This window comes from Vanessa tameamea, chromosome 2 (genome assembly GCF_037043105.1).
Source record: "Vanessa tameamea isolate UH-Manoa-2023 chromosome 2, ilVanTame1 primary haplotype, whole genome shotgun sequence".
In the NCBI taxonomy this organism is placed as follows: Eukaryota; Metazoa; Arthropoda; class Insecta; order Lepidoptera; family Nymphalidae; genus Vanessa; species Vanessa tameamea.
Window position 1 is genome coordinate 13,461,600 of NC_087310.1, and position 11,596 is coordinate 13,473,195.

General features: G+C 37.1%; 1 protein-coding gene across 4 annotated transcripts in view; it reads left to right on the forward strand.

The window, feature by feature from the left end:
- Positions 1-6,692, forward strand: part of Nrg (Neuroglian) — a 31,675-nt gene extending 24,983 nt beyond the window's left edge. For 2 of the 4 annotated variants that reach the window (XM_064216244.1, XM_064216248.1), the window contains exons 10-15: positions 40-407; positions 489-650; positions 744-1,716; positions 1,839-2,046; positions 2,141-2,238; positions 3,439-6,692. In XM_064216244.1, coding sequence (XP_064072314.1) covers positions 40-407; positions 489-650; positions 744-1,716; positions 1,839-2,046; positions 2,141-2,238; positions 3,439-3,566 — 1,937 coding nt within the window. In that variant the 3' untranslated portion in view covers positions 3,567-6,692. Of the gene's footprint in view, positions 1-39; positions 408-488; positions 651-743; positions 1,717-1,838; positions 2,047-2,140; positions 2,239-2,392; positions 2,894-3,438 lie in introns of those variants that run through there. The other 2 variants (XM_026631248.2, XM_064216249.1) reach the window with 2 other exon arrangements.
- The last annotated feature ends 4,904 nt before the right edge of the window (positions 6,693-11,596 follow it).

Below are 11,596 nucleotides of genomic sequence, written 5' to 3' on the forward strand. Positions count from 1 at the left end.
CGTTCCGCATTCGAGTGATCCAACCGCCTCCGTCCGCAGACAAGCCCAACCCGCCGGCGCTGGACGGCGTGGAGTGCCACGAGAAGCTGGCCAAGCTGCGCTGGCACTCGATGGGCGACAACCGCGCGCCCATCCTGCGCTTCTCGATCCAGTACAACACGAGCTTCACGCCCGACAGCTGGGACCTGGCCAGCGACAGCGTGCCCGCCATCGACACGTCGTGGGCCGTGGAGCTGAGCCCGTGGGCCAACTACACGTTCCGCGTGCTGTCGTGGAACAAGATCGGGCCCTCCGCGCCCTCCGCGCACTCCGACGTGTGCTCCACGCGCGCCGACGTGCCCTACAAGAACCCCGACCGCGTCGAGGGCGAGGGCAGCCACCCTACCAACATGGTCATCTCGTGGTCGGTGCGTGTCGGAGACCAGCGGCCAGCGCCCAGCACCCAGCGGTCGCGACTCTGATTTAACGATTCCTACTCATTCTTTCAGAAAATGCCCCAGATCGAGCACAACGGTCCCGGCTTCTACTACCTGGTGTCTTGGAGACGAAACATCACGGGGCAGACCTGGACCGAGGAGCAGGTTAGGAATTGGCAGCAGACTGAACTTGTAGTGCCCAATACGCCAACCTTCCAACCGTACAAGATCAAGGTAAATTCAATCATTCTTTTTTTATTATACATTTACTTTTCAGGTTAAACATTTTAGTAAAGTAAAGTTTATTTTACGCTTATGTCCTTACAGGTAATCGCTGTCAATTCCAAAGGAACTTCGAATGTCGCCCCAGTTGAAGTTATTGGATGGTCAGGTGAAGATACTCCATTACAGGCACCATTAAACTTCACCCTTGTCCAAGTAACTACGGGCACTACAGCATTGTTGAGTTGGAATCCAGTGACGCCTGAGTCGGTCCGAGGACACTTTAAAGGATACAAAATCCAGACCTGGTCAGATGGAGAAGAAGACCGGCCGAAAGAAATTTTGGTTAAAGCCGACGCGTCCAGTGCTCTAGTCTCTAAATTTAAGCCGTTCAAGAAAAATAATGCTAGGATCCTAGTCTACAATGGAAGATTCAACGGACCCCCCAGTGAAACTCTTAGCTTCGTAACTCCAGAAGGTAAACCTGGAACGGTCAGATCGTTCGAAGTTTATCCGATAGGATCTTCAGCTATGCTTCTCAAATGGGACAAACCATTGGACGAAAACGGTATATTGACAGGATATAAGATCTACTACCAAAAAGTCACCGGCACATCCCTCGGACCACTGCAAGAGAGAAAAAAAGAGATTGATCCCAAATTTGATCGCGCAAAGTTGGCTGGATTAGAACCGAACACGAAGTACAGAATTGAAATCCGCGCGAAGACAAAAGCAGGAGAAGGAGATAAATATTATGTAGAACAAACAACAAAGGCTATGGTCAACGCGGTGCCTGACATACCAGTGTTCGAGACCAGTACGCTACCGGCCAAGGAGGGAACGGCTCACATCCTGGTCAGGTGGATTCCCTCCCTTGACGGTCACGCCGGTACACATTTTGTCGCCTGGTACAGACTGAAAGGTCATCCGGACTGGTTGCAGAGCAACGAAGTCACGGAGGACGACTACGTCATCCTGACGGGCCTGGAGCCGGGGCAGGAGTACGAGGTGAAGGTCACCGCTCACGACGGTGAATACTTCAGCACCAGCGAAGTCAAAGTTGTCGATACCAATATCGGTAAGTCTAATCAGATAGTATATTGAATAGATTTAAACACCTACTACACTCGTACTTTTGTATACAATTTTGTAAAAGTTTATCATTGGGATTAAATGAAACGAAACGCGTCCGCGCCGCAGACCCGCGCGTGCGGCCGCGCGAGGAGGCCACGGCGACGGCGGGCTGGTTCATCGGCGTCATGGTGGCGCTCGCCTTCCTGCTGCTGGTGCTGGTGCTGGTGTGCGTGGCGCGCCGCAACCGCGGCGGCAAGTACGACGTGCACGACCGCGAGCTGGCGCACGGCCGCGCCGACTGCCCCGACGCCGCCTTCCACGAGTACACGCACCCGTCAGTACCCGCTCTCGCTCTCTCTCGCTCTCTCTCGCGAGTGCCGCTTGTTCGTGTATCGGTTCATGTGATGCGGAATTTGATTAATTTTCAGACTTGACAACAAATCGCGGCATTCGATGAGCAGCGGCACTAAGCCCGGACCCGAGAGCGATACCGACTCCATGGCCGAGTATGGCGAAGGCGAGACAGGTATGTGGATGTCGGATAGATCGATTTGAATTACACACCCTTTCATTTTTTTAAGAGCATGACATGATGTTTTAATTTTTAGTTTTTTATTTTTTTTATCGCATGAGTCCTTTATGTCGTTTGTCACGATTGCCTGTACGCATGATTATTACAGCGGGCATGAACGAGGATGGTTCGTTCATCGGCCAGTACGGGCGGAAGCGACGCCCGCCCACTTCCGGTCAGCCCGACTCGGCCTCGCAGGCCTTCGCTACGCTCGTTTAACCCCGCCTCCTGCCCCCTCCCACCCCGCACACACTTAGGCTGCACAAAGCTGATATACGTTCTGTCCGCTAGACGAATCTTAAACGTAGTGCCATTGCATCACAACAAGAACCAATCGACCGATCGCTGCAAAGTGAGGTCTCTGATTTGATCGGCCCATTCAACAAATTTATCCACCATTTTTTATTCTATTTGGTTGTGTTTAGAATCTCTTTGAAATTCGAATTTCTTTGTTTTTATCGGTAATGTAAGGACGTTTTGATCTTATTGTACTATTTCAAAAATAGTCGCAGTAAAGGTCGTTCCACATGTTCAACAATTGCAAGGCGTCATTTCTACTTACGCGTTTAGGTTAGGTGTTAAGTACACGTTAGTTGTAAGCTAATTAGGTTGTAAAAAAGATATTATAGACAGTGAATTGCAGTGAATGTTTCTAAATATAATATAGTCTTTATATTGAGCACGAGCGTTATGTTTTTAGTTTGCATTTATTGTAAGAATAGAATAGATAAACGTATCCATGTTTCCGTCCTTGTCTGTTTATCCTTTATCTCCTGCACGCGCCGCCATTTTTATGTTTTCAAAAGAGGTATGATTTTGTTTTTTTTTTTTTGTTTATATATTTTTTTTTGTACAACACTTTTTTTTAAATTGTGAGCTCATTTGTTTAACATTCCTATGATATAACATTTATGCTTCCCTTTTCACGACCGCCTATCTTTTTTTTATAAAACAAGTTAATATCGAATGTTTAAAATAAATATAAATTATAATAAAACCCGTCAAGAATATACGTCGCCGCCACGGGGACCACTCGTAAAAATATAGAAAAAAAATGTCACTCAAGAGGAGGGGAACGGACAACAGAAATGATTACGAGTGATCCTCAATATCCCTGGCTACATACGTAACCGGCCCTAACGCGTGCGCCCGCAGGTCGCTTCACGGAGGACGGCTCGTTCATCGGGCAGTACGTGCCCGGCGCGCGCGTGCTGCCGCCGCCCGCGCCGCCCGCGCCCCCCGCGCCCGCCGCGCCCGCCGCGCAGCCGCCCACCTACGTGTAGGCGGGGCGGCGCGCTCCGGGTCCCTCTACTGCCACTGTTGAATTCGTTGATATCATTCGTATCTATTTAGTTTCAATTTATCACTTCGAGGGAGCCGCTGGTTACGACACGAGCCGCCCGTGACGTCGGCCCCGGTCGGTGTCGGTGATGACGGCTATGAGAGAGCTCTTTGAGTTTACACTGTGTTCGGTTTGTTTTATATGTACGGTGTCGAACGGGATGTTTGATTTCAATGGAGATGCGATTCGTTTGTTTAAGACTGATTTTAAGTACCCGAGTAATATTATAGTCCTCATAGCCTGACACTAGGTTCGAATGTGTGAACATCGAGGGATCTCTGTCGCCTCGGAGATGAGGTTCAAATTTATAGGAAATGATGGGCTCGCATAGAATGTAGGAGGCGGTTCTGGCTCGATATCAATTACTCGTATGGTAAGTGCGGTAGATCGCGAAGACTTGGAATATAAGAAATGCTATTTTTGTCACAGATAATATGGTATTTGATTAAATTTAAAGAAAAATATTTGCTCTGAATGCCGGTGGTCAGATACGCTGAGGATGTCTAGAATACTCTATTTATACTGGTTGCGTAAATCTTATCAAAACGTAACGAGAATTAAATTTGAATAATAAAACCTGGCACCATTCTAACACGTTTATTTTTTATATAAAATGCATATCTTTCTTATACACTTGTCTACAAAATTGCTAGGACCACGATGAGAATTATATTTTATTACTATTTAAGATTAAAATGATCAATTCCGATATTTATTCTTCTATATAGAGCAAATGTATTCGCTTCTTGCAACTATTATTAATTTCTGTAGCATTTTAGGGTCCATCTTTCACCGTTAGCTCCTACTATACAATCAAGTGACCGTTATACAGTAATGGTCGGATAGTTTGATTTGAATTATTTAAAAGTAATATATTGTAAAAAACAGAGCAATTACTCTTTATATCATAAATATATTTTCCTATAAAGAATGTATCGAGTATTTTTGTAAGCGAGCGGTTTGACCACCGGACGATGTTGGTGCTTTGCGGAGGTGATCGGAGACGATTTGTATTCGATGTTGTGATCGTATGAAACGTAGATAAGGTGCACCGTTTGTTTGTCTGTCAGTGTCGCGGCAACTTGCTCAGCTTTCATTATAGGAACGGGAGACGAAACGAATCGAAGTAACCGCCTTGTAAATCGCATTACTGTAACGATATTAAAATGAATCTCAAACTACCGCTCTCTTTATATAAAAACGAATTAAATATAATTAAACCATAAAAATGGCCATAAAATTTAACTGTTGCTGAGACGTCAATCGTCATAATATTTTCCCACTAGTGATAGTAAATGTTAAGGCTTTTTATCTCCCAATTTAATATTTATCTGCCTTTACGCCGCACCATACAGATGTTATGACAAGTTGATGTTTCCAGTTGTAATCCTTGACGTGATACAGACGAGCGCTTCACCAGTGTTGCCATGCACCAACATTTCGTTTTGGAATATGTACATGGCAATTTTTTCGATCCCATGTCTCAAATGTATCTCGTGTTAGTGTTAAGGGTCTCGTGTTATCTAATGTTAGACAGCTAAGGCGTTCGCTTGTCGCTCTACTCCAATGAGTATATATATTCTTTGCATTATTTATTTTACCCAACAAAATACACTGTCGAGTAACTCTTGTCTGTACTCTTTTATTGTTTATGCAATGTTTCAATGATCGAGTTCGGTTGACAGTGGATATAAAATGTTTATTTATATATTTAATATTTATTTATGCGCCTGAAAGGTGTCGGGTCCTAAAATACATTCCACGCGGTCAGACCAAGTTGATTTTGTGAAAATATCCTCTATTTGTCAAACGTAAGTTGTCAGTCAGATTTAATCTGGACAATGTTTTTAAAACTAGACCGACGGTGGCCGTTGCGTTCGATAGAATTACGTTCTGGTCATGATTTTTACCTAGCTCGTGTTTTATATATATTTATAATTGCAACACTAACATTGTTCTGATTTTGAGCTTACTGAGTAACCTTGGTACCTTATGACATTGCATTATTATATTTGAAAGCACTGTTATCTTAGCCCCTTTAAGTTGTTTGTTAAGGAGTCTTTATCATGTCTATTGTCTAGTAAGAATTTAATATATATATATATATATATTTTAATTAATATAGTAGGAATGCCTTGTTCGATTCGCGTCTGTTTTCGTCGCTTTTTTTATTAAACCGTGCTGTTAATAAATGATAGATTCTCTCTCGGTATAATTGTTAACATTCAAAATGACAAATGACGTTAAATTGTTGACTCACTCAAAATTACGGTGATATATATCACTGCCTTTTCCCTTAAGAATATTAGAGTTTTATATGTGTTCATTTTACATTTTACCTCTTCAACAATAAACAAATCGGTTAGTCGATACTTGCCTTATAACTGTGGAGGAGAACCATTTTCAAGTTAGAGAAAATAGATAGATAATATCTTACACGAATGTCCCTCGCTCTTGTACGACGTATAGCACAATATATGCATTTATAAATGTTTCTGACGTCACAAAAGTGTACCGGTTTTGTATTCCGAATTATTAGTTTACATGACAAACCTTTGTCAATTATGTGTTGCGATTGAATAAATGTGCAGGAATATTTCATTTGACCGTTATTGTATTCAAAACTTTGACGTAATGTAAAAAATTAATCTTGTAACAGTTGAAATAGTAAAGTGTATTTCTCGAATATATCTTAGTGAATTTAAGTCTTTGTATACAGAGTCATAATAGAGACACGTTCTTTAAATAACAAGTGATGGAGTTATTATTTCCGGGTTATAAGAGTAGTATAATATATACAGATGTACTGTACGGGTGTTTCAGAATGTGTCTCTGTTATGACTATTTTTAGCTTTTGAAATGTTTTCAAAATATTGTTCAACTTTAATTGCATTTAAAGTTATTCATGACAAAATGTAAGTGTTACTGCCTGATGTAATTGGCACGATGAACATTTGAGTTGGAGAATTAATAATAAACTGTTTATTTCGCATTAAGTGACGGTAATTTATTGTAACTACGATGGATATTTTTTTATGTTGCATAGAAAATAAATTTTAAGAAATTATCATGTGTTTTTATTTTTTGTAATTTAATAACTTGATATATTTTTTTAAAGTAATCATAATATGAAAATTAATTTCAAGTCAACCCCACGTTGTATGAATTATAACATTACTGATGATTGGCAGCAATTGTCGAACACTTGTCTTCACAATAGTACCGTTGCTACAAACAAAAAGTTCTGCATACTTAAAGCCTGAAGACCTACTAAGTTTGTTCACGTCATGTTTGAATTTAAATAAACGGTAAAAGTATTCAGATCTAAGAACGTAATAATATATATTTTAAATCAATACTACGCATGTGTTTTACTAGTAGGTACACTCATAAAACAAAACTGTAATGTACAGTAGTACATCATAAATGTTTTGAATTTTTATATTCGGAAATTTGGTTTAGAAAGTATGTGAAGTATTTTTATATGTTTTATATTTTTGCCATTCGTACATAACTAAAAGAAAGAAATAAGATTGAGCATTGGTTTTGAAGAGTTTTGTGGTAAGTACATATAATATATTTTAATTAATCAACCTCACTGACTCGCTTAGTTATTTATCAAGTCTGATATATACTTTTTATCTTGATTTTGCCTCATATATTATTTTAGTATATATTGTAGTTATAATAGTAATAGTTATTAACTTATTATGATTACAATGCTTTGTCGTTATAGCAATTTAAGTATTACTTGGTGTAGGGCTTTGCGCAAGCCCGTATGAGCTTAGGTAACATCTACTCGTGATATATTCTACTGCCAAACAGGAATACTTTGTTTTTCATGTTCCGGTTCAAATGGTTCGAGTTATAACAGGATTAAGAGTCATAACAGTATCGGTTATAGTAGTAGAGTAGTGACTGATGATGCACATTTACCATCAAATGGCACATTTGACAGTTCGACTAACAAATGGATAAAATAAATATATTGATTACATTATACATTTTTAATTTAAAACAAGTGAATAAAATTAAAGGCATCATGATCTATCCGCCTCTATTGCTACAACACTTTTCAAATCAATGTCAATTAAGGAAGCAATCTGGACTCATTCCAGGCAACGATCACGTATATTTATCTTAAAAATCGTATTAAAACATTTAAACGTTTTTTTATGGAAAATGTTTGAGATTATTCTAACACTGCCCATCAAATTTTTTGGCTTTGAAATGGTTATTAAGAACTAAAACAGTATCCGTGAAAAGCATGCATTTAAACGCTCATCAACGCAACGCGAGCCAAGCTGCGAACTACAACTAGTATATAAGTATTAAGTCAAATATCATTCAGGTTTATGTCAAGCTGTTTTCGAATAAACAGAACACATCAAAACATATAAAACAATACCACTAAATACATAGCCTTCTTCTTTTTTGTAGTGAGCTAAAAGTTAATATAGGTACACTTTGTTTAAGTAAGCTCACATAGACACTTTTCAGATGTCATTTTACGGGATTAAGTTACAACCGGTTCGAAATAGATACTACTGAAAAGACACTTAGTGCTTACTTACGAACGGATTTTATTCCAACCATGAATAAAAACAAATAAACATTTGGCACATCATAAGTATTAAATAATCTATAATACTTATTTATTATGGATTTGTGATAAATGACGTTTTGAATGATAAAACTGAAATGGATATTAGTAATTTAGTGAAATACTGTTATATTATTAATAAAAATATATTAATCAAGAACTGTTTGTGTAGTGCACAATATAGATGAGCTATTAACAAATCGCATAGAATACCTACGTAAATTTAAGGTTTGTTTATATTTACTCCTTGCATTGGAATTAGCTATATAATTGTTGTATTTTATTGATTGTATCCTTAGATTTTTTATGTATAGATAGACTGTCAATGCTGAAAACGCGTCGAAAAAAATAGTGGCCACTAAGTACACGCACCTATTATAGAATGAAGTTGCGCGAGTGACAAGCGTAGCTTTCACGCGCACTTAAATGATAAAGTTGACCCGTTAGTTTTTCTTTTTATCTAGATATCAATTTTCTCTCTATCTAGACATCCATAATCTAAGATTGTAACCTTGAATGACTACAAATATTTGGTAAGTCGATCGAATTGGATGACACAGCCATCAGGCGGATAGTAAATCTCTTCAATGGCTCGTATTTAACTTATCCAATTTCATCTGCTTTGGTTTGATATACCTATATATATTGCACATGATATGAAACGGTCATACACATATTAAACAAAGTTGCTTACCGCTGTCTATCCCTGTGTATTCTTAGATCTTTAAAATTGCACAACGGACTTTGATGTGTTTTTTTTTTAATAGGTATATTGATTCAAGAAGGTTTATATGTATTATTATATGCACAGTATAGTAAAAAAACACTGATAATTTAAGAGGTTACTAATGTCGTAAATAAACACATTTTTGCGCTTACATTGCAAACGGTGGCTAAACTCTAAGAGATAGTTCAAAATAATGTACTTAAGTATTGTACACTTTAAAAAAAGTCTTCAAAAAAGTCCGCGATGGTACCTATATGTCTATCTCTTAGGAATAACCCACAATAACCTTTTTTATCCTTTACTTTTTACAAGAAATAATGGTTTATTTTTGAAGCGATTTTAAGCAATACAGTATTAATCCTTATCCAATTAAGTAAATACATTGTGAATTTAATATATATCAATGTGGCCCTTTACATCATATAATTTAAATGAATATTTTCGAAGATATTACAGATTTAAAACGCAGGGATATAGCGGTTTTGTATTCTGAGTGAAAAACTGAACGTTGTAAGACATTGTGCAGTATATTTAGTATCAGCATTGCACCCGTGCAAAGCCGGGACGGGTCGCTAGTGTATATATAAATAGGTATAAAGCAGTTTGAATAACAAGATTATTCAAATTATTCTTACGTTAAAAAGCATTAGATTATATAATATTATATCTTGACACATTCATGTAAGTTTTTTGCAGGTTGACTTAGGTTAAGATTTAATTTGTTTATATTATTATATCAAAATCAAGATCTTCTTTATTCAATTAAAAAAAAGCGATGTTTGAATCGTCGTGTTACAGTGTTGATTTGAATGTAAAACATCCGCCGGCTAGGAAAGTAAATTCGGCCAAGAACAATCGGCAAGAAACACAGTAGTTACTTTTTTCAACCATTTTAATTATATATTTTTTTATATATATGTCAGTAGAGTACAATTAAATGTTTGTATATCCTGCGTAAAAATCAATAAATTTTAAGTCCAAGCTTTATTATCTTTAATATAATCTTGTACCTATTAAGTAATATTCCTTATTTATAATTTGTTTTTTATATGAGCTTTAAATTTTTTAATAGGCCAAGTTAAAAATAACTGTTGCATGGGTCAATTTAAAATCGATGGCAGAAAAAGTGTCAGATAAGATAAGATGCATCTTATTATAGAAACGAATACCGTGTCCCAGGAAGGATGTATAATCGTGGCGAAGTCGGAAACAAGGTGTTATCGAAAATAGAGATGTATCGCCATATACAAGAATAAACATTGACACTGTGACGTAGGCCAGTACCTAAGGCTATATACCTTGCTATAATATAATTTACAGAATGTTTTTTTTCTGTGTAATGATAGAGCTACTGAAGATATTTCATAACACTTTTTATTTATCAAACAACTTACTAAGTTTAAAATACACTATGTATTCGAATCTAAGAAGGAATATGGATTAACAAAACTTAGACTAATGTATGGGACGCAATTTGACAATCCTCTACTAAATCCTCTTTAATTTGACTTCTAAAACAGTGAACCGATAACAGTTTCTTTGAAGTTTAAAACACAATTTCTTCGCAAATCCATAATGAATATCATAGATTATGTAAGCTCTCAACCAATCGTATCGCGACAATTTGATTTCAAATGTTGTTTATTTGGGTTTTATCCTCTTATAGTTGGAATAGACTTTGTATTATTCCTAGCTATTGACTCAATAAAGACACTTTAAGGATTTTTTTTATCACATCTCCATGTTTCTGCCTCCTTTAATTTTGACAGAACAGAAACAAAAAATAGCAGTCCACTGCATGAATAGTTAGTTCTGTCTATATCATCGGTCTACCAACTAGCATATTTTTAATTCTTCCATTGAACCAACCGGTTGAGATTCGTATAATACTTTTAACAGCAGTTATATTTTATGTCACGTTTAGAATAAGCTTAATAATGTCACTACATTTTCTTTGATTTTGAATTTAAATTTTCCTAGACATGATATCATGATGATAGAAATATTTATTATTATTATACGAAATGAAACCAATTCGAATATATTTTTTTAGTACTGAGCAGTATAATAATATACAGGCATGCATGCATATGGTGTTAGGCTAAAAATATCAGAGCCATATAACTCATTATAGACGCAATCATTAAAGTATATAGGTATGTATATAAGTATAATTATATTTCGACAACAGGTTTAGAAGCTAGGCTTCAGTGCTAGTTCCAGTCTTCTCTCATTAATTATTAACACGTTAAATAAACATTGAATAATAAATAGGAAAAACAATACGAAAACTTGAAATACGAGAACCATTGTTTAAAATGCAGACATTGTTGCAAAAATCCATTCTATAAGTTAGAGGTTCTAAATGAAAAGAAAGACTAGGTTTTAATGGCACATTCAATTGTTGCCATTGTGATTTCATGACTACTTTTATTAAATAAAAAAATAGATATTATAATATGTTGTGCATAATATTGGATATAAGTTACAGATCACGAAAGTATCACTCTTTGTGAAAAGTTTATAATCCTCGTGTCCGAGGATGGAAGATCAAAATTAATTCCTTTTTTTAGAAAGCCCCTTTAGGAGTAAATGTGCGGCACAAAACTACATACAAAAGTCAAACTATCGGACCCAGCGG